The 23,202-nt window shown below is 39.7% G+C and overlaps 1 protein-coding gene across 3 annotated transcripts in view; it reads left to right on the forward strand.

Moving 5' to 3' along the window:
- amot (angiomotin) overlaps positions 1 to 23,202 on the forward strand; it is a 129,033-nt gene that overhangs the window by 77,594 nt on the left and 28,237 nt on the right. For all 3 annotated transcript variants that reach the window (XM_043704943.1, XM_043704944.1, XM_043704945.1), the window contains 4 exons: positions 637 to 798; positions 6,438 to 7,371; positions 14,891 to 15,197; positions 18,821 to 18,965. In XM_043704943.1, coding sequence (XP_043560878.1) covers positions 637 to 798; positions 6,438 to 7,371; positions 14,891 to 15,197; positions 18,821 to 18,965 — 1,548 coding nt within the window. The remainder of the gene's footprint in view (positions 1 to 636; positions 799 to 6,437; positions 7,372 to 14,890; positions 15,198 to 18,820; positions 18,966 to 23,202) is intronic.

The raw sequence follows: 23,202 nt of genomic DNA on the forward strand, positions 1-23,202 counted from the left end.
CCTGCAATCTTCTTCCCGACCTCTCCGCCCCCACCCCCTCTCCGGCCTATCACCCTCATCTTAACCTCTTCCACCTATCGCATTCCCAACGCCCCTCCCCCAAGTCCCTCCTCCCTACCTTTTATCTTAGCCTGCTTGGCACACCCTCCTCATTCCTGAAGAAGGGTTTATGCCCGAAATGTCGATTCTCCTGCTCCTTGGATGCTCCCTGTCCTGCTGTGCATTTCCAGCAACACATTTTTCAGCGTAAAAGACTCTCCAGCATAGTTAATGAAATGAAAGAAAATGAACCTTTTGATACTTTCCTCCAAGAGAAAAGGAGACCATAAAACTTTACCACTGAAATCATATGGTCATTCCAAGTTAGGGAAGGAAATCTAAACTTGCAGGGCTGAAATCTCTTTTCGTGATCATGTGTGCACATTATGTTCATGTGTTGAAAACTTTGCAGACACATTTGCCTTTAAGGGAATTACTCAGGTGCTATTGTTTAAAGATTATCAGAGCAATTCAGGTGATCTCATTTCTCTGGCATGCTTTTGATGATATAATTTACATAAGAACTGCAGTTTACAATAGGCTAGTGAAATAAATTAAGCCTGTCGATTTGCTGATGTTTTATTTTCCTTCTGGTAGAGTCTCTGGGGGTGAGCAATCTCTGTGATCGGTGGTCTATCCTGCAAGGAGTGAAGTGTTTGTTTGAACAAGATGCTGTTTACTTGGAGGAACACAGCCAGTTACTGCACCGGCATGAGCTCTCCACAATAGCTGAGGAGGATATTGAAAAGAGTGAAACAGGTACTTTGTAGCTATTACTATAAAAGGCACACCTAAGTTACTGCACTGTACAGCAATTCAGGACCAAGGAGCAATTGCCAAAATTTAAAAACAACTTTCCACAAATTAAGACTTGGTTTTCAAAAGCACAAACTATGTTTGATATGTTGTGAGGCAGACTTTCCTCCATGTACCATGATGGAAGAGTGAGTTGTAAATTTGTTGTACTGCTTGCTATTTTTTATTACATGAAAACAATGGGCAATGTAAATGTGCACATGAAGCCAGTTTATCCTTGGGGTAAGGTGACTTTTTTATGTCATCTTTGCTAGTGTTTTATGCAAGACCATACTATAAGTAAAACTTGTTATGAATCTCATGGTATCATTTTACATTTTATGTGCAAAACATATCCAATAATATATCACGAGTGACTTTAGATTTCTTAAACGAAGAAAAACACTTGCATTAATCATGCATCTTTCACAATCTTAGGATGTCCCAAAAAAAACTTTACAGTCAATTATGTACTTTTTCAAGTATAGATTACTTTGTAATGTAGGGATGAATGGTGTCGGGAATTGGCATACAGCTTGGTCCCCAAACAACAATATGATAATCTAAGTGGGCGGGAGATAGAAACACAATCTCCTTACACATTTTAATCGACATTTTTAATCAACCTGCAACTCTGGAGCCGATAGACTCGAACCTGGGCCTTAAGAACCCTGTTCAGCTATGTTATGACATGCGTTTGACATCGATGGGACCTGAAACCAGGCCTCCTGACCACTGTGCCAAAAGGAATTTTGATATTTTTGCTACAGAGACACTTTTACACATCACCTCGAGAGCAGATGAGACTTGAACCTGGGCTTCACTAGGACCCTTCTTATATCTGGAAGTGATATTGTCCACTACCACAGTTGTATTGCAAAACAGAATTGCTTTTCCCATTACCAAATCACCTGAGGCAATTTTTATCTATCAACCACCACTATAAATCACCCGTATTTTCCAGTTAATTAATTTACATGAAAAGCCTGTTAAGGTCAAAACAGATGAGCAAAGGAGAAAAATCAGCATTAGTGTTTCACATCGAGTCACCCTTTCTCAGGATTGAGTTTCTGAGGAAAGGTAATTCGACTTGAAACATCAACTTTGATTTCTCTCCACAGATGCTGCCAGACCTGTTGAGCTTTTCCAGCAATTACTGTTTTTGTCTCTGATTTACAGCATCTGTAGTTTTCTCTTTTTTTTTTAACAAGCATGTTGCCAGGGTTGGAGGTTTTGAGCTATGGGGAGAGGCTGAATAGGCTGTGGCTATTGTCCCTGGAGTGTTGGAGGCTGAGGAGTGACCTTATCGAAGTTTATAAAATCATGACCGACATGGATAAGGTAAATAGCCAAGGCCTTTTCTCTGGTGTAGGAGTCCAAAACTAGAGGGCATAGGTTTAAAGTTAGATGGGAAAAATTTAAAAGGGACCCAAAGGCAACTTTTTCATGCAGGGGATGGTGCATGCATGGAAATATTTGCCAGAGGAAATAATTGAGGCTAGTACAGTTACAACATTTAAAATGCACCTGGATGGGTACATGAATAGGAAGTGTTTAGAGGAATATGGGACAAATGGAACTAGATTAGTTTAGGATATCTCGTCAGTATGGATGAGTTGGACCGAAGGGTCTGTTTTCAGGCTGTACCTCTCTATCACTCGAATTAAAGTAAATAAAAAGTACATTTTATTGCAGATACCTAAGAGCAGACATCTTTTGTCTAAGGTATGACCAAAGGGATTCACTTGAACAATTAGGAGAAAATATTGAAAGATTCACCAAATGATGTAAATTTTCTTGCATATTACCTTGTTCCATGTCTTGTCCTTCTACTGTTATCTCCTCATTCACCACTGAAGCCCTGAAAATTGCTTGAATTTCACTTGGTGCTTCCTTATTTTGAGTCAGCTTTGTTCATTTTTCTCTCTGTGTCCTACTGCAAGAAATAAATAATCAATAACTAAAACATATTATGTAATTCTTCAATGTCTCGTACGTAGCTGAGAATCTGATACATCTGCAGATACTAACTAATGAATCTGCATGATGTTTTAATGCACGTGTCAATCAGAGTCCCTAGAGTGTGCAAGCAGGCCATTCAACCCATCAAGTCTACACAAACCCTCCGAAGAGCATCCTACCCAGACCTACGCCCCTACACTATCCCTGTAACCTCATGACTAATCCACTTAATCTACACACCCCTGAACACGATGGGGCAAGTCCATATAACCTTTACATTGTTGGAATATTGTGGTAGCCTTTCAATTTTGTTGAATTTGAATAAAGGATAACAGTAGGTATGTACAATATTCATACTGTGTTTACCTGAATTACAAAAATACTGCAATTTTATACATTGCTCTCAATGCTGCTTTGTTTTGCAGAGATGGCAAAATACTGGCAACATAGGGAACAATTTCACAAAAATTCATCAAAAGTATTTGTTCTTGCAGCAAGGTGGTTCAATGCTTAACACTGCTGCCTCAGTGATAGGGAACTGGGTTCGATTCCACCCTCTGGTGACTGTGTGGAGTTTGCACATTCTCCCTGTGTCTGCGTGGATTTCTTCCAGGTGCTCCAGTGTCCTCCCATAGTTGAAAGATGTGCAAGATAGGTAAATTGTCCATAGTGTCCAAGGATGTGCAGGCTAGGTGGATTAGCCCTGGGAAATGCAGGGTTACAGGGATAGGGTAAAGGGGTGGATCTTGGTGGTATGCTCTTTGGAGGGTTGGTATGGACTTGATGGACCAAATGACCTGCTTCCACACTGTAGGGATTCTCTGATTCTATGAATTTGAAATGATAAATGAAGGCTGTTGTGCAAGAAACATTTGGTGTAACATTATGGCTCAATGCGAACGTAACTTTATTTTCACCCATCTTGTCATAGTAGTATGTGATAAAACTAAGTTATCCTAGACACTTTGAGAGAATTATTCCCTTTATTGCATAAGTTATACTTGATTCATGTAACAGAGTAGAACTATTTTTGTCTTTAAAAGTGGCAATTCGTGATATTTTAGATGAAAATGGATCATTTCTGATCAGCTATATTGGGTTTTTATCAGAGTTTGGAGTCTGAACTCTGATTCTCGTGATGTTTAAAGCACATTAAACTAATTTTATAATTTGAATGAAGATGTTCTTGTGCAGAAAAAACTTACGATCTTCAGTGTTCAAAACCATTGGATTTGATTAATTAAAGGGGGAAAAAACTATAAAATATGGAAATCTGAACAATAAACAGCGTGCAGGAAATGTACAGCAGGTCATACAGAAGCTGTGAAACACAAAGATCAGATAATATGTTGTATGTGGTCATTCATCAGAACATTTAATTTTTTAATTTAGAAGGAAACCACTAAAAATGCTGAATTTTGGGAGAGTTCAGAACCAGAGGGTGAAAATTTCAGAGTTAACGGGTTGCACATTCAAAATAGATGTGAAGAAATTTCATCTGTGTTGTGAATCTGTGGAATTTTTCACCACAAAGGGTTGTTAAGGTTAGGTCGTTAAGTATGTTGAAGGCTGAGATAGGTTTTTAATCTGTAAAGAAATCGAGGATTATGGGGAAAAGACAGGAAAGTGGAGTTGAGGCTTATCAGTTTCGCCATGATCTCTTTGAGCATAAGAGCAGACTCGATGGGATGATTAGCCTACTATGCTCCTGTGTCTTATGCTTTAATTGGTTTTAAGGGCTTTTGCTCTTGCTTCAACTTCGTTAGAAATGAGATCAGTAGTTTCCATTTTTGAAAAGATATAGCTGTGGTATACAGCAATTGATTTTGTAGAAGGTGTAGCCCTCCTTGATAAAATTATATGTTGGTATATATTACAGAATTAGTTTATAAGAAATCCATAAGGGGTAGAACCACATTCCAAACAGCTTAATCATTGCACATTCACAGTTGAGCTGAATTGTATTATTGATTCATTTCTTTTAAACAGCAGCTGGACAATAGCACTATTTACTTTTACATGCCTCTCTGTCTGAATGGTGAAATGACAGAATAACCTGTCATGTGACAGGCTGTTTATTCTAGCCTTGGCAATCAAAGTAGTTGTATCGTTGCCAGAGTGAAAAAGAATGATACATTTGAAAGAACAGAGTTGTGTGTATGAGGAGGATCTTACCTCATTCACTTCCAACACTGATTTTTCTTCCTAGGCCCTTTTTTTTTTGGCTGAAGGTCGAAATTAATGCTGAGCTACAGTTTTTGTGAATGCTATCAAGTTGTCACGTTGTCAGGTCATCATTTCTTCAGAGTCAGCAATTGACCATAGAAGGAAAAAGTCTGCATTTGTATGGTTGTTCATTTCTTGACATTTAGGACATCTCCTAGCACTTGACAATCAATGAAGAGCGGAGGACCTACCTTTTATTATTAGTCCAATTTTGTTCTTGAGAGATGTTCTTGCATTGGCTTCTCATAAGACAGTAATAAATAGTCATAATCCTGGTTAGAATCTGTTTCTTTTTTTCCCCAATTGTCTACAGATACTCAGGCCAACCAAAGAAAATTTCTCCCTCAACCTATGCCTTTCACATTACAGTCATAACTCAGATACATAGGAGCATAGGGGCAAGAGTCCCCATTTAGTCTGTTGAGACTGCCCCACCATTCAATGCATTCATGGTTTATTGAACACTTCAATCTTATTAACTCACCCTTTCCCATAACCCTGTCCTCCACTGATAATCAGAAGTCGAACAATCTCTACTTTTAAACACATGTAAAGACTGAGCTTCCACAGCTCCCTGGAATCAGTGTAGGTTCATCGAGCACAGGATGTTAGGGGACTAGGGCTTGCTGCAAATTGAGAAGTTAATAGAAGAAGTTTTGATGCCCCAAAATTTACAGAGAGTGGAATGTGGGAAATAGTGAGGAAAATTGTTGGAATTGTTGAGTTTGCATCTAAGAAAACCATGAATGAGAGATTCAGCAGCTGATGAGCTAAGATGATTTTTGAGAGAAATTATGTAGATTTAGAGATGACATAAGCCTAAGTTTGAAAGCTCACCTCAGGATTAAATGTAGCGTCAAGGTGGCAAATAGACCCACTTAATCCCAGACTGTTGCCAGAGAAAGAAACAAATTGTGATGGCTTCAGTCTTCCCAAAAGTTAATTGGTAGAAATTTCAGCTCATCTAGTATTGGATGTTGGATAAACAGGTCTGATGATTTGGCAACAGTGGAAGAATTCAGAGAGGTTCTAGTGAAGTAGAGTTGAGAAATATTGGCTAACTCGTATATTAATAATTATAATTGAGAGCTACCTGGTTTGTCTAGTTCATTACAAAACCAAATGTACCAATTATGCACTGAGTCAGTGAGGAAATGAGAAAATAGAAGATTTATTGTTTTTCAAGATCAGATGGTTCTTTTAGATCTTCATTATGCATTTGTCTATGGAAAAATGAATAAGGCAAGTATTCGGTTCTGAAAGCATTCTTCTGTGATTCTCCTCTGAATCTTCTACAATTTTTAAAGTCTTTTATTTGTGAATAAGTACTAAAGAATGTTAAGCACAATTAAAGTTTTATGAATCTCATTGTATATTATCTTTACTCATTGTCCTAATACTTTTTCTTCTTAAAGGAAAAACCCATTTTGATGTCCAGTATCTGCAAGACATTCACAGAACACACGGGCTTGAAATGAGAAATTCAGAAGAAGGAGCAAGTGGGACAGTTCTACAGCGTTTGTTGCAAGAGCAGCTCAGATATGGAAACCCCACTGAGAATCGAAATCTCCTTGCCTTGCACCAGCAAGCCACAGTAAATGTCATTGCCTACAACAGTAGTGGGTCTGTAGTACCTACAAACGATGGTCTGACACAAGATGAGCGTCAAGTGGTCACACATTCTGCACGACAGGAACCCCAAGGCCAGGAGCTGCAAGTTGACAATAGTGTCATGGAGAAGCAGCTGCAGACCAGAGCAGCACAAGCACAGAATAACGAGGAACTGCCAACTTATGAAGAAGCGAAGGTCCAATCACAGTTTTTTAGAGGACAGCAACATACAGCAGCAGGAACTGCTTTCTTTGTTACTGGAATAAATAACCAGAAGATGAGAACTGAAGGGCGGTCCACAGTCCAGAGGCTGGGTACTGGAAAGGTTCACCAAGATGATGGGCTTAAAGACTTGAAACAAGGTCATGTTCGTTCTCTCAGTGAGCGGCTTATGCAGCTCTCCTTAGCTACAACTGGTGTAAAAGCACAATCTTCAATTGCAAGTAGTGTGATTTCGTCCCAACAGGCGAATGAATTCTACACACATGCTGGGCATGTTTTGTCTCAGACGTCCATAAAGGGAATAGACCCTAGGGGGCCTCCACCTGAATATCCTTACAAAAATATGTCAACTTTACCTGTTACTTCCAAGGCTCAGGACTATGGCAATTTCTACAGTGACATTAGACTGGGAATGACAACGGAAGGTTTAAAGCCGCCTTCAACCTCTCAGCAACACATTAAGCCAGATGCTCCTGTTATGAGGTACCAACCACCTCCTGAGTATGGGGCTGTCAGGTACGTAAAGAGGGACCATTCTAAAGTCCTGGTCTCCAGTGCAATTTTATCTTTATGGGAAAAGTAAAGGGCAAAGTCTCAGTTTATGATTTGACATCGAGCACACGGTGCAGAAATAACCCCAATGGAACAGATCTAAGTTATTGTTTATGTTCCACAAAGAATTCCTTCCACCCTAATCTAATCCCCTCAGCATAACTTTATATTTTGTGTTGACCTCATCTACTTATCCAACTTACCTTAAATGGTGCTATTCATCATAACAACTATTTTTGGTATCAAGTAAAACTTTCCTTATAAATTTTAAAGATCTTTTACAATCTTAGAAAACCACAATAGGGTCATCTGTCAGTCATTTATTAGAGGATGAGTGATGATGTACTTGATCTTTCCTGTTGATTATAATTTACAAGTTCAAGTTCATTCTTGTAAAACCTCTCACCAGTGCATTTGTATCCTCCTCATAATATGGGAATTAGAACTCCAAGATTTTTCAAGGAAGGTATAACCAAAGCTCTGTGCAAGTTGTATTCCGTTAGAACAAAAAAAAATGAATATGAAAGTAGTTTGTGGTAAGTTACAGGATCTCGCTCTAGTATTCATTTTCCATGTTAGAATTCGGTGATCATCATTCATTCTTTAATTGAATAGGTCCGTTTGAGCCAAGCTCAATCCAGTGCTTGCCTGATGCTCCCACATGCATACTTTCCATTGTTTATTGATTAGCATTTAGATTTTTGCTTTTCTTCCCTTCTGTCTTCCCAGTTCAAGGTGTTGAAGTCAGCTTGACTGCTGCTCTGATAGGGATAACTGACTAGTATAGACAGTAGATCAAACCTGGTAACCATCTTGGCCTGTATAGAGCAGTACATGTATGTTCTGGCCTCAAACTTGTGGCCAACTGTTCCATAATAGTCTACAGGAAGGGCTGAGAGATTAAACCACAAACCACATACCATACCAACATAATAAATGTGTAAGAGGCCAGAGATGGAGAAGGACGTATTTTGAAGGTTTATAGAACTGGTGGAGGTTACAGTGGTAGGGTGGGCAAAGCCATGGAAGAATTGGATATCAAAGATAAGAAATTGAAACTTGGGGCATTACTGAACTGGGAACCATTGCAGCTTGATGTGTTTCATAGCGATTTGGATGAGTTCAGGATTATGGAGGTTGAAAGAAGAAAACTAGCAAAAGGGACTCCATGTCTGTCTGAATGGCAATGCTAAAATGGCACACACAACTGCTTTTTAATATTTATCCCACAAAATTGCAGTTGAAACCCAATATTTTCAATTTTTGGACATCTATTTGGGTTACATTGAATGCTGTTTTGTCATGAAAACATTATTCTGTTGGTTCAACAGTTATAACAATAGAGAAAGTAGACTTTGATAGGGGATCATGGAGTTATCTTATTGGCCCTTGCTTTTTTACTTCCCCCCCCCCCCCCATGACTTTTCTATGTTTTTTGGAGTGGTATGTTCTGTGATTGACTTACTATTACAGAAACAAGTTTGTGTCATGTTCTAAGGCACCAAAACTGACAACTCCATAAAGTGCAAAATTATCTTCATTAAAAAATAGAAACTAATTATCTTCCTTGAAGGATTTGACTCTGATTCCCAGATGCAAGTAATCCTTCAGTTTCTTTGCTCATTGAATGTTCTTCAGGAATAAACCTACGCAACCACAGTCTGGGCTACTTGACCATGCCGACATTGCAATTATACATGTACGTTGAGCAGAAAGTTTACTTCCAAAAGGATTTTGAACTGAAATTCCTCATATTAATGAGCAGAAACATTTACCAAAGTTCTATGTGATCTTTTACTTTCCCAAATATTCCCTGCAGAAATAATGCCAGAAGACTGGAGGATAGCAAATGTTGTACCTTCTTCAAGAAAGAAGGTAGAGACAACCCTGGTAATTATAGACTAGTGAGTCTTACTTCAGTTGTGGGTAAAGTGTTGGAAAAGATTATAAGACAGAGGATTTATAACCACCTACAGAGGAATAAGGTGATACGGGATAGTGAACACAGTTTTGTGAAGGGTAGGTCATGCCTCACAAACCTTATTGAGTTCTTTGAGATGGTGACTAAACAGGTGGATGAGGGTAAAATGGTTGATGTAGTGTATATGGATTTCAGTAAGATGTTTGATAAGGTGCCCCACAGTAGGCTATTGCACAAAATATGGAGGCATGGGATTGAGGATGATTTAGCGGTTTGGATCAGAAATTGGCTAGCTGAAAGAAGACTGATTGAACTGAAAGAAGTGGTGGTTTATGGGAAATGTTTATCCTGGAGTTCAGTTACTAGCAGTGTACTATGAGGATCTGTTTTGGGGCTACTACTGTTTGTCATTTTTATAAATAACCTAAATGAGTCAGAGAAGGATGTGTTAGTAAATTTGCCTATAACGCTAAGGTAGGTGGAGTTGTGGATAGTGCTGAAGGATGTTGCAGGTTACAGTGGAACATAGATAAGCTGCAGAACTGGTCTGAGAGGTGGCAAATGAAGTTTAATGTGGAAAAGTGTGAGGTGATTCACTTTGGAAGGAGCAACGGGAATAAAGAGTACTGGGCTAAAGGTAGGATTCTTGGTAATGTGGATGAGCAGAGAGATCTCTGTGTCCATGTACATAAATCCTTGAAAATTGCCACCCAGGTTGGTTGAGTTGTTAAGAAGGTATATGGTGTGTTAGCTTTTATAGGTAGAGGGATTGAGTTTCAGAGCCACGAGGTCATTCTGCAGCTGTACAAAATTCTAGTGCGGCCGCACTTGGAATATTGTGTGCAGTTTTGGTCACCGCATTATAGGAAGGGTGTGGAAGCTTTGGAAATTGTGTAGAGGAGATTTACTCGGATGTTGCCTGATATGGAGGGAAGGTGTTACAAGGAAAGACTGAGGGACTTGAGGCTGTTTTCGTTAGAGAGAAGGAGGTTTAGAGGTGACTTAATTGAGACACACAAGATGTTCAGAGGATTAGATGGGGGGGGGGACAGTGAGAGCCTTTTTCCTCAGATGGTGATTGGTAGCACGAGCGGACATAATTTTAAATTGAGGGGTGATAGATATAGGACAGATGTCAGGGAGTTTGTTTACTCGACGAGTAGTAGAGGTGTAGAATGTACTGCCTGCAACAGTAGTGGACTCGCCAACTTTAAGGGCATTTAAATGGTAATTGGATAAACATATGGATGAAAATGGAATAGTGTAGGATAGATAGACTTCAGGTAGGTGCAACATCGAGGCCCGAAGGGCCTGTACTGAGCTGTAAAGCTGTATTCGAACACAGTTGGCGGAGTAACTGATGAAAACCTTGGCAGAAATGCAGAACTATAATTTGTAGCATTTTCATTTGCCATATGTTAATTACCTTTTGAGTATTTTTATGATTGTACAACCCTGAGTGGGAGCAGAGCAGCAGTTCCTATGGGATCTGTGGACAAGGTAGAGCATTGGATCCTGATGGTCTTCTTTGACTTGGTCATCTGATAACACGTTACAATATGAAATCGTAGCCTTTCTTGTCCTGTGGTGAGCCCATACTTGTAATTATATCCAGTTTTTACAGTATTCATTTCCAAGAGAAATAAAATCCATTAATCATGTCCACATGTTAGCTGCAAATGGAAGTAAATTTTCATGAGTTGAATTCTCTGTCATGCTGCAGGCTTGAGGGTGTTGGCACGCACTGTTTCCTCTCAGTTCTCTTTGTTGACATTCAAATTCACTCACTGGATGTGAATGCCAGCATTATTGCCAATTCCTAATTATCCTTCAGAAGGCGGTGACAAGCCACCTTCTTCAACTGCAGTGGTCCATGTGCTGTAGTACATCCGCGGTGCTGTTAGGAAGGAATTGCCATGATTTTGGTTAAATGTTACTTAAGGAACAGCAACTTGATTTCAAGTCAGGATGTTGAGTGTCTTGGAGGGAACTTGAGGCAATGTCATGTTCCCATGCATAATTTTTCCATGAAGAAAATGGGAAAATTGGAGAAGTTGTAGTTTTGCTCTTCTGTAATACATACTTGTGCAGTATATCGAGGAGTTGACTGATGACATTTTGAAAATGGAAGCAATTTTTTAAAAAAGGCTGCGAAGTCTAAATCTGGGGAGTTCCATTCATCCTATTCAAATCTTCCTGACCAACTCCAAATGGTGTTGGACTGCATGACCCCAGTAGTTTGGAGCTTATGCTTGTTGCTTGATCAAGAACTGATATTTTAAATCTTAATATGAATGCAAATATTTAAGAAAGTGGACAGTTGATTTGCAGCAGGTCTCAAAAGCATAACGTCTTTTGTACATTGAAAAGAATGAGAATGCATTATTCATGCTCCCTTTACTGCAGAGAGTGCTGCAAACTGATGTGGAACATTTTTTGCTTTCATCTAATATTCCTGACAGGGTCAACTGGACAACGCTGATCCCAGGCTTTCTACTGTGCTGCTATTGAACGAGTATGTAGAAGTGCAGTAGTGTGCCTGACACAATGTGAATTTTTTTGTGTCTTCTCCTTTCCTTCCTTCCTGTAGGGAAACACCTGGCCTCCACTTTGGGCCTTTCCCTGATGACGCAGCTGGGATCAGGAACTCCGACACAATAACTATTTTTTTCTTGGTATTTAAAGTACCCTTCAACATCCTCTTCAGTTCTATATTGGGATAAGCCAAACTAAAATCCAGCAAGCAGTTGTTTTTCGAAAAGACAAGTTCTAGGGATGGGCTATTCTTTCAAATAGACTTTAGAGATATTTGCAAAGTTACACCGTGAGAAATTTCCAGCCATATATAGTCTCGGTATGCATTGTTGTGTGCTACTGCTACTACATCCTGTTAGTAGTCCTGTTAGTTGTTCCTTTGTCTCATCATTTTCTTTGTATGAAGACCAATAACAAATGCCAAATCAGGAAGAAGGAGGCAAATTATGGCATATCTGAACACAGCCAGTGATTAGCTTTTGAAGTTGGCCAGAGGCATGCCTTACCATGTAGGTGGTTATAGGGTTAGGATTCCAAAGAGTTGATCCTGATGGCTCTGCTGGGAGTGGGGCTGGAGGAAAGATTACACAACTAATCTATCTGAGGGATGGAGGGCAATGAAATTACTCTAGACTGTGTACTTTCTGACTTAGTGCACTGCTTCTTTTCTCATCCAGTTCACATCTCCGCAGCCTTTGTCGTCAATCACACTGTTTTCCTCCAATCTCTCCCTTCCATTGTCTACCTCAGTGAAGTTACCTTTCCTGGTAACTTTTACCCATCCATTCATAGCTCGAACAAAATGAGTACTGGATTCTTTTCCCATCTTGTGCCATTATATTTGCAGTCCCCTTCAATCAGCTTTGCTCCACATCCTCTACATGTTGCCCCTTGGTGAGACCATTTTATGGCAGGTTCCAAATGTAATATGCTGAGAATGCCCAGCTCCACAACTCCATTCCTTGCCTCAACTAATTAACTGTCTCTGGTTGTCAGTCTTTTTATCTCGATGAGCTACGACTTCTTCAAACTGAACTTTGGCAAATCTGAGAACAGTACCTAGGCTTCTGACACCAATTCTATACTGTTAGCTCCATCTCCTTCATGGCCTATGTTTGTTTGTATTGGACTGCTTTCTAAAACAAACAGCAACTTGTTTAACATCATATCAGTTGTCATCCCAAAGGCTTCAGCTTCTAATATATATGTAGTATGTTTCACCCAGTTTTCATGCAGTTAAAACCCTGATCTCTGCCTTTCTTTCTCTAGGCCTAACAATTCCATTGCTCTCATGACTGATCTAATATTGTTTCCTCTCCATAAACTTCAAAGTCCCAAACTCTGCTATCCTAGAAGTTGTGTTTATCCATTGCATTTTTGCTTCCTGAACTAAATAAGCTACGGTTATGTGTCTCTGGTTTAAAACTGCCTTCCTCTTGTTTAAATCAATTCATGGCCTTTTGGTTCCCTGTCTCTTTCACAACCCCATAACTGTCTGAGAATGATTTTTCTGCAGTTCTGCCCTGATGTATAATCCTTTCCTCTCAAAATTGGGAGTGCTATCTTATGTCTTGGCCCAGGCGCATGGAATTCTCTTCCTAAACCTCTGTATTCCATTAATGTTTAGTACTCTCAGACTTGAGTTTTTGATCATCACACTGAATATATCATCCTTTGCTTAGACATTTATCATTATAAAATCACAGTACAGGTGTGAATTTTACAGGTTATTGTGATGTGGAATGGCTCTGTATGGTCTTGGGTTTAAGGCTTTAGTTGAGATTGAGCAGAACAATGAGATTGTGTATCATTATGTGTACTGCTTCAAATGAAAGTTTATCAAGATTGAAATCAATGGATTTTTCTTTTGTGTATTCAGGCACTGGAAGGAAAGATGAGTAAATGGAGTTGTGGTAAAGATTAACTGTAAACTGAGAGATTGGTGTGTTCCTGTCCCTATTTCACTCCCATCCGTCCAAAGTCTCTTTCCAATGCTTTAACAATATCTTTGGTCCTGCCCCATGCAGTCATTCTTCACCCAGTTCATGTCCTCCAATTAACCTTTGTGTGCAGTCTATCTTGCAAGTATAAATACTCAATAATAATTCAACAAAGAAATTCTGAAGAATCGGATGTGGAGGCAGAGTGCTTGAAAACTGACAAGTTTGTTTTTCAAACTCACATACCTGTTTGCTTCAGACTTGTCAGCAGATATAATTTTTTTCCAGCCCTGCCTCATCTTGCGATATGCCCTAAAGTTGTTTCTTTCATTACATTGGTGTTAAAAAAAATGCTGTGATTGACAGTAGCTGGAGGGTTGAGGTTATTGCTTAACCAAGCAATGAAAAGAAGCATAAAATAATGTTTGGTTGTTTGCCTGCAGTGCACTCATTGGTATGTGTTTATTTTTTAAAAATCCACGAGTAATCAAATATAATATACTTGTTTTACCAGTCTAGAAGTATTTGGAGAATTCCATTGGACACTGTTTCTCATTTAAGTTGCTCGTAAAAGGCAAGTCATGCATTTGGGAGAGGATAGCGAGAAAAACTGACATTTCTTATGGCAAAACAACTAAAGCTCCTGGATGCACCCTGCAGATTTGCACAAGGAGTCTGTTCCAATCCTCCTCTTCAAATAGTGGCAATTGTTAGAGTATATTACAGCAGTATATTGGATGGAGGATTACAATTTTTCATTTAACAGGAACCTAATCTCATGTGGTGAGAAAAATGGTACCAAAAATGGTGGCAAAACAGCTCCTTTATAGGAACGCAGTGAATTCACTACATGGTATTTGTATTATGATTATGAATACACAGTCACTGATATTAGCCTTTAATATTCTCAGTCCATTTCCTGAGAGAATTGAGGATAGGAAAACTGAGTGGAGGTCAGTGATTGGCCGGTATCGTGTTAAATGATGGAGCAACAGTGAGGGGCCTTTATGATTTGCATTTCTCCTGTTTTTTATGTTCTTCTCATTACTCTGTGCAAGTAGTAGTCCTTTTTTTTTCATATTAACAGGCAAAGTCAAGAAGGGTCGACACATCAGCAGCTGCAGTTACAGCAGCGAACCTATCAACACAGCCCATCGTCATCTCAGACATCAATGGGATCTACGTCAGTGATGCAGCCACCACCCTCACCAAATCTGCTGACTGCTCAACACCAACAGACCCCCCTTACAAGCCACCTGAATCAGCAGTTCCAGGGTGACCCATTGGCCATTGTCTTGCGAGCTCAACAAATGGTAGAAATCTTGTCCGAGGAAAACCGTGCTCTTCGGCAGGAGTTGGAGGGATACTATGACAAAGTAGCTAAATTACAGAAGGTGATACATGTTCCATTAGCAACCTTTACAGTACGTGTAGCATGAATGAATAATTACTTATGGTATCATAGGCGATTTCCAAGAGGATTTGATGAAGAGGTAAGTCATGGATATTGCTCCTTCATCCTTGGGGCTGAATTCAAAGTCATCCCTTAGAAGGGAATAAGGTAATAGTTTCTTAAATTCACTTCAATTAAATAGCTTTGGGACAGTGGCAATCGTTGCAGGTGCAGATCCATATCCTGAAACTGCTCTTAAAGTGGCAGTAAATTAAAGAAATCTGCTGAAGTACTTTGCCTGGAAATGGAAATGGAAATGTGGCAAGCATGCTTTTCTTGAGGCACATTTTTAAGATAAATTAGAGGTAAACCTTCAACCTCGAATAAATTGAGGGAATGTCAGATAGTTTTGCAATCTAATATTTTGTGACTTTTAGCTGCGGTGTTTGTAAGTACTCTGATTCATTTTGATTGCGTGATATACTTTAGTTTGTAAGTTCACTGATCTCACTGCACCAACCTCAGATTCTTCAGATTTGGGGAAGTCTAAATTTAGTTCACTTTCAAAAACCAACTTACTGAGACATCTGACTCTGTTGAATTTTCTCAATACTTGGCACGGAGTGCATGCGGTTTCCACATAAAATCACAGAAACAGACCCTTCGGTCCAACTCGTCCATGCCACATAACCTACATCGTCTCATTTGCTAGCACTTGGTCCATACCCCTCTCTAAATCCTTCCTGTTCCTACCCCTCCAGATGTCTTTTAAATGTTGTAATTGTACCAGCCTCTACCACTTCTGCCAGCTCATTCCATACATGCACCACCCTCTGCGTGAAAAAGTTGCCCTTTTGGTCCCTTTTATATCTTTTCCCTTCTCACCTTAAACCTACGCCCACTTGTTTTGGACTCCACCATCCTGAGGAAAAGACCTTGCCTATTTACCCTATCCATGTCCCTCATGATATGTGACTGTGTGTGGTCACATAATACTTTTGAGATCCAGAGAGCTTTGTTTCGGATTGGTAGTGATGAGGATTAGGCAATTTAGAAGTGTATGAGTAGTTACTGGTTTAACCAGATAAAACTGCATAATTTATTGTTACAGACTTTCTGACTGCTTGATAAGCTAGGATTAGCAATGTTAGACTGTTAGTTTGCAGGTTTAGTTTGGAGCCAATGGAAAGAATTCCAGTCAGCGCTTCCAGTTTCACTTAAAAGCCTGGACAGTTAGCCTGTCATGCTGTGACTTATTATTTCAGATGCTAAATTATAAAGTTGAGGGATTAAACTGCTACTAAAGTTCCATTGGCAGTCACCATGGAGTCACAAGGACCCAAAAGAAACCTCATCTCTCAATCTTCTTTCCCTCCAAATTGGTTGCTACGTGACTGAAAAATGTACTTGATTCTCATTAATTGGGCAAGAACAGGATCCTCTTCACAAGAGCATTAAAACAGTTAAACTGAACATTAGCAGACTCTTGATCACTGCATGAATACACACCATCCTTTATCAAAGTTCCAGTCTTTGGAGACATGGATCTTCAGGAAAAGCTGCCAGCTATTGAAACTGATTGACATGTTAAACTTTGAGTGTAAGACCAAGGTGTAGAGGGAGTTAGCCTTTCTGTTTGTGTTCTTTCCTTAGTGGATCTGTTCTTTTGGATTATGTTTCATTTTTTGGAGTTTTTTTTAAACTCTAGAATTAAGACAGCTATTTCTAAACTAGGCAGGAGGGCCATCGGATTCATGTGTGCTCCCCTGAGAGAGCTGACTTGAGCATAGTAATCCAAGGTGAACACTCAGACTATGACTAGATGTAGAGAGAGTGCAGTTAACACTGAAGCGAATTGAGGGCTTAGTTTCATGTACTCCAGCCTCATGAAAACTAAATATTTCTTATTTCAGCTTAGATTATAGAGAGAGGATGATGCTCCTGAGCAGAAACCAAGGAAAAGATAGGGAAATCAATCAACAAGTTAATCAAGGCTGCTGTTTTCTGTCTTTTGCTGCTTTTTCGCTTGACATCTAAGATCACAAATGGCACATAGCATGCATAGCTCAAAACAGAGGATGTTACTGTAATGCATGTGGGATGGGAACACAGCCCACTTCTTCCACAAATTTGAGCCATTCTCTCTATAATGGACTTGATCATTTAATTTTCTACTACCCAAGTAGTTATTGAATAAGCAAGCTAGAGTCAAGAGTTCACATCTGCCAGAATGTGTTATGAAATTGAACTCAGTAATTCTGATACTTTGTGTGGAATCTCCAGAGAAAAAAATCACCTCAGAAAACTGAGATTATTGTCAAAAATCTGACTGCTTTAAGGTCCTTAAAGGACAAGAAAATATCACTCCGCCCTGTTGTGACTTCAGCCCCAAGGTATGTTGTTTACTGCAGCAGCTAGTTTTTATGAAGTCTCTTTAATGCAATAAAATATTCCAAGACATTTCATGATATAGCAAAACTTGGCAGATCCACATGTGGAAGTATTGGACAGGGGAGCGGGGCCATTATAAGGAGTGTGTTAAAGGAGGAAAGAGAGTTAGAAAGTTTTTGGAGAGGGTGTTCTAAATCTTGGGATCTTGACATTTGAAAGTACAGCTCCTAACAGTGTAGTGATTAATATCAGGGTTGCTCAAGAACGCCACTGGGATTAGAGAATCACAGATATCTTGGAATCCTGTCAGGATGGAGGAAGGATAATGGGGGGTGGAACCATGGAAGTACTTGAAAACAAAGGTGAGGATTTTAAACTGACCTGTTGCTGAACTTGGATCTACTGTAGACCTTTTGAGCACAAACATGATGAGTGGACAAAAGTTGGTGTGGTAAAGAGCATGGGCAACTGAATTTTGGATGACATTGTTTTTAATGAAGGCCATCCAGGAGTGTGTCAGAACAGTGGTTCTTAGAGTGATCTGGTCCACAGGTTAGTCCAAAATGCAAGTTACTACACGTTTTTCATTGCAGTTAAGGTTGATCAGTGAACACCTATTCAAGTAATTCATTTTTAAAAAACTGGTTTCCCATTAGTATGCTTTAAAATAATTCAGAATCTCTGTGTGTCACTATGTTGATAGTTGCAGTACTGACTGGTCTGACCACTGATCTGAGATTTTCCATCTGCCTGACTCCCTGCAGATATTAATATATTCCTGAGAACCTTTCTGTTATAACGTCTGAAAGAGAGTCTAAGTTACTCAAAGGGAAACAGGGTTATTATTGTAAAAAGATTTTCCAACAGGTTTGGAGTGTTAGTGAGTCACCAAATCCAGAAAGACCAGAAATTTGAAAGCAGGTTAATTGAAATCTGATCTGAGTCCCCTGGGGATTCCATTTCAAAATCTCTGACTTGAGTGTAGTAATTTGCTAATATGAGTTTGATATTCTCAACATATTGCACTTTAGAATTTAGGACAGCTCCAATATTGGCATCAGCCTGCAATCATTGTACTACCTTGAACTGGTCAAAAAATGATGGTTCTTATTTCTGAACCAACTCCAGTGCTTGTATCTGTTCTGATCTCCTGAATGTATTATGCATATACTGTGAATCTGTTGCTTCAGGCACTAGTGAAGGAGCTGACTGGAAATTTTTCTTTTCATGTAGCTGGAGATGGAAATTGAGAGAGTTTCAGAAGCTTATGAAAACCTGGTGAAATCATCTTCCAAGAAAGAAACCTTGGAAAAAGCTATGCGGAATAAGTTAGAAGGTGAAATCCGCAGACTTTACGACTTCAATCGAGATTTGAGAGGTAAATGTGTCTTAATGCTTCAGTAGTTTTGTATTTGGTGACTTGGTTCATTCCACGATAGCAATACTCTTCTCTATTGCTCACCTCGCATAGAATCATAGACAAATGTCTGCCTTCCTGTGTCAAAGAACGATGTATTAATGAACAAAGTTAATTGGCAAGAGGGGAGTTGGTTATAAAATAAGTTTAAATTTATGAATGCTAGCTGGCAAAAAATTCTTTCTCCTGGGTGCATTAACTGGGGATCATTGTGATGGGGGCAAAGGGAAAAGTTAGATTCTATTTAAATAAAGGATTATTGAATTTTGCCATCAGCAGCAGCAAGTAAGGTAGATGCAATGATATCATTTGATAGGGATTAAGATCATGGAGCTGAAGTAGACCATTCAGCCCGTTGAGCCTGCCCACCACTCAATGAGATCATGACTGATCTGAGAGTCCTTGATGCGAGTCTCCTGCCTTTTTCCCCATAATTTTTGATTTCCTTATTGATTAACTACAATAAATATTTGAAAAGGAGCATAAAGCATTTCGTATAAATGGGGTTGGGTTGGTTACTGTCACTGTAATGGTATTTGGCTAAACAAACATTGCTTCCCTGCTATACGTGCTCAGGTTCTTTAATATTCTGCCTTTTGAAACTGCAAAGAAGTTTATGGTGGTCAAGGAGATTGACAAAATTCCTATGCCTGTCTTAAATGAAGATATTGATCAGCTACTCTGAAATCTATTCAATTTATAGCCTCAGTTCTTTAATAACTAACTAATTGAATATTTTCCTCATTTACCTGCCTGCTAAGTTGTTTTGCTGATGTAGCTTACAATGTTGATTCATGTGTGTTTTGAGCAGGTTTCATTTGTTGAAATATCAGCCAATATTTGAGAGTAAATAGTTAGACTTCCAACTCTGGGAAGAATGATGACACACTTTATAAATTGTAGCATTTGGGGTTTGTGGCCTTCCTTGTGTGGATAACATATTTTGTTGTCCTACATCCAAACGTTCAATGGCAACAATTACATTGTTAAGCTACTATATAAATACAATTTATATAGTAGGGTTTTGTAAAGTAATGTGTAACCAGTCCAACTCTGAAAGGGGCCATACCAGATCTGGAATTGGGGAATGAGCTAGCCAAATGATCAAAGTTTCAGTGGGGAGCATTTCAGGAACAGTGACCATAATTCGGCAAGTTTTAAGTTACTTATGGATGAGGATAAGAGTCGTCCTCTGGTGAAAATACTGAACTGGGGAAAGGCTAACTACGACAATATTAGGCAAGAGCAGGGGAATGTAGATTGAGGGCAGCTGTTTGAAGGTAAACCTACATTTGTCCTGAGAGAATTTTTAAATACCAGTTGATTAGAGTTCAGAACCAGCATGTTCATGTAAAAATGAAGGACAGGGATGGCAAGATTCGGGAACTTTGATAAGAGAAATTGAGTTTAGTCAAAAAGAAAAAAAGGCATAATGAAGTTTAGGAAACTGAAGATTAGATTCGATTCCCTGCAGCGTGGAAACAGGCCCTTCGGCCCAACAAATCCACATCGACCCTCCGAAGAATAATCCATCCAGACCCATTTCCCTCTGACTAATGCACCTAACACTATGGGCAATTTAGCATGGCCAATTCACCTGGCCTGCACATCTTTGGACTGTGGGAGGAAACCGGAGCACCCGGAGGAAACCCATGCAGACACTGGGAGAATGTGCAAACTCCACACAGACAGTAGCCCAAGGCTGGAATCGAACCTGGGTCCCTGGCGCTGTGAGGCAGTAGTGCTAACCACTGAGCCAGCCACCGTGCCACCAAGACAGACAGTGCCATTGCTAAATATAATGAAAGAAGGAAAAAACTTGAAGAAATAGTTAAGGAGGACTAAAAGGGATCAGGAAATTTCTTTGGCAAATAGGATTAAGGAAAATCTGAGGTGTTTTATGCGTATATAAAGAGCAAGAGGGTAGGTAAGGAAAGGGTAAATCCACTCAAGGAAAAAGGAGGGAATTAATGAGTGGAGCCAGAGGAAATGGGTGAGGTCTTTAATAAATACTTTGCATTAGTATTCAGAAATGAGAAGGATGTGGTTGGTAATGAGCCTAGAGAAGGATATGTTGATATTCTAGGGCATGTCCTTATAAGAAAGGTGATGTTGCGTGTTTTGAAAAGCATTGTGAGACAAGTTTCTGATGGGAGGCAATTGCTGGGGTGATGTACCAAGTCTTTGTATCCTCTTTAGTCACAGGAGAGGTTCCAGAGAATAGTCAGTGGAGAATAGTCAGTGTTGTTCCTTTGTTTAAGCAGAATAAGAGGGATAATCCTGGAAATTACAGGCTGGTGAGCTTTACATTAGTTGGAGGGAAATTATTGAGAAGATTCTTCGAGAAAGGATTTACTCACATTTGGGAAAATATGTATTAATGATAGGCAACATGGCTCTGTGTGGGGCAAATCATGTCTTTCAAATTTGATTGAGTTCTTTGAGAAAGTGGAAAAGACGATTGAATAGGGCAGAGCGGTGGATGTAATCTACATGGACTTTAGCAAGGCCTTTGACAAGGTGATGTCACCTAGGGTCTGTGGTGAGCTGGCAAGATGGATACAGAACTGGATTTGCCATAGAAGACAGAGTAGCAGTGGAAGGTGTTTTTCTGACTGGAGATCTGTGACCAGTGGTGTTCCACAGGGATCAGTACTGGGAACACTGTTGTTTAAGACATATATAAATGATTTGGAAGAGAACATAGACAATCTGGTTAGTAAATTTGTGGAAGACTCAAAGATTAAGGGGACTGCAGACAGTGAAGAGGATTGGCAGAGGAGAGAGCAGGATATAAATAGGTTGGAGCTTTGGGCAGAGAATTGGCAGAATTGGAAGGCCTAATACAGGAGGGAACGGTAGCACCCTTAATAACATCAGCAAACATAAGGATATCTGTTTACAGGTCCACAGTTTCCTGAAAGTGGCAAGGCAAGTGGCTACATGGTCAAGAAGGCATATGGCATGCGTGCTTTCATCTGTTAGTGCATAGAGTATAAAACATGGTAAGTCATGTTGCAGCTGTATAGAACTATAGTTCAGCTATATCTGGAATTTTGTATGCAGTTCTGGTCACTTCAGTACCAGAAGGATGTGGTGGCTTTGGAGAGAGTATAAAATGGTTTACTAGAATGTTGCCTATTTTGGAGAATATTAGTCATGAGCAGTGATTGGACAAACTTGATTTGTTTTCACTTCAACGTCAAAGGATGAGGGACAGCCTATAGAAGTTTACAAAATTATGAGAGGCATGGATAGTCGGAGTTTTTTTCCCAGGGTAAAAATGCCAGTACTAGAGCATATAGATTTAAGGTAAAAGGGGGAAAGTTTTCTCAGGAGATGTGAAAGGCAGATTGTTTTTACAGATGGTAAGTGCCTAGAATGCACTGACAGAAGAGATGGTTGGAGTAGATGCAATGGCAACATTTAGGAGGCATCGTGAGGCAAATACATGAATAGGCAGGGGATAGAGGGATATGGACCACACAGAGGAAAAATGTTTTTAATTTAGAAAAGCATCATGTGTTTCTATGGGCTTGGTGGGCTGGTGGGCCGTAGGGCCTGTTCCTGTGCTATACTGTTCTTTGTTTTTTGTCCCAAAACGCTCTATTAGGCATTATATGACACTCTACATTGGAGCAGATGACTGAAAACTTGTAAAGCAGTAGGTTTTAAGGACAGTCTTGAAGTAGGAAAGCATCATGTAGAGGCAGGAAGGTTAAACAGGGGATTCAGGACTGGGACAACTGAAGGCATAGACTGCAGTGGTGGGTTGATTAGAACTGGAGAATTAAGGGTGGATCAGATTATTGTATGACTGGAGAGGATTGTAGATATGGAGAGGCCAGTTTATGGATGATTTGACTGAGTTTTAAAATCGAGATATTACTCAACCAGGAGCTAGTGTAAATCAGAAAGCACAGGAGTGATGGGTAAATGGTGGTTGGTGCAAGTTAAGATCTGTCAGCAGATTTTGGATGACCTCAAGTTTGCAAAGGATAAAATGTGAGAGGGCACTTAGGTGCATGATACCCTCATCTGTGTCTTTATTGTATCAGCAGAAAAGCTGTGATAAGTGATGGTACAGAGGTAGAAGCAGGGGTCTTGGTGATGGCTCAGATTTGTAGTTGAAAGCTCCTCTGGGAATCACATCTCCCAATGAAGTTGCACATAGTCTGGATCAACCTCAGAAAGGTGC

Source organism: Chiloscyllium plagiosum, chromosome 15 (genome assembly GCF_004010195.1).
Source record: "Chiloscyllium plagiosum isolate BGI_BamShark_2017 chromosome 15, ASM401019v2, whole genome shotgun sequence".
NCBI classification, from domain to species: domain Eukaryota; kingdom Metazoa; phylum Chordata; class Chondrichthyes; order Orectolobiformes; family Hemiscylliidae; genus Chiloscyllium; species Chiloscyllium plagiosum.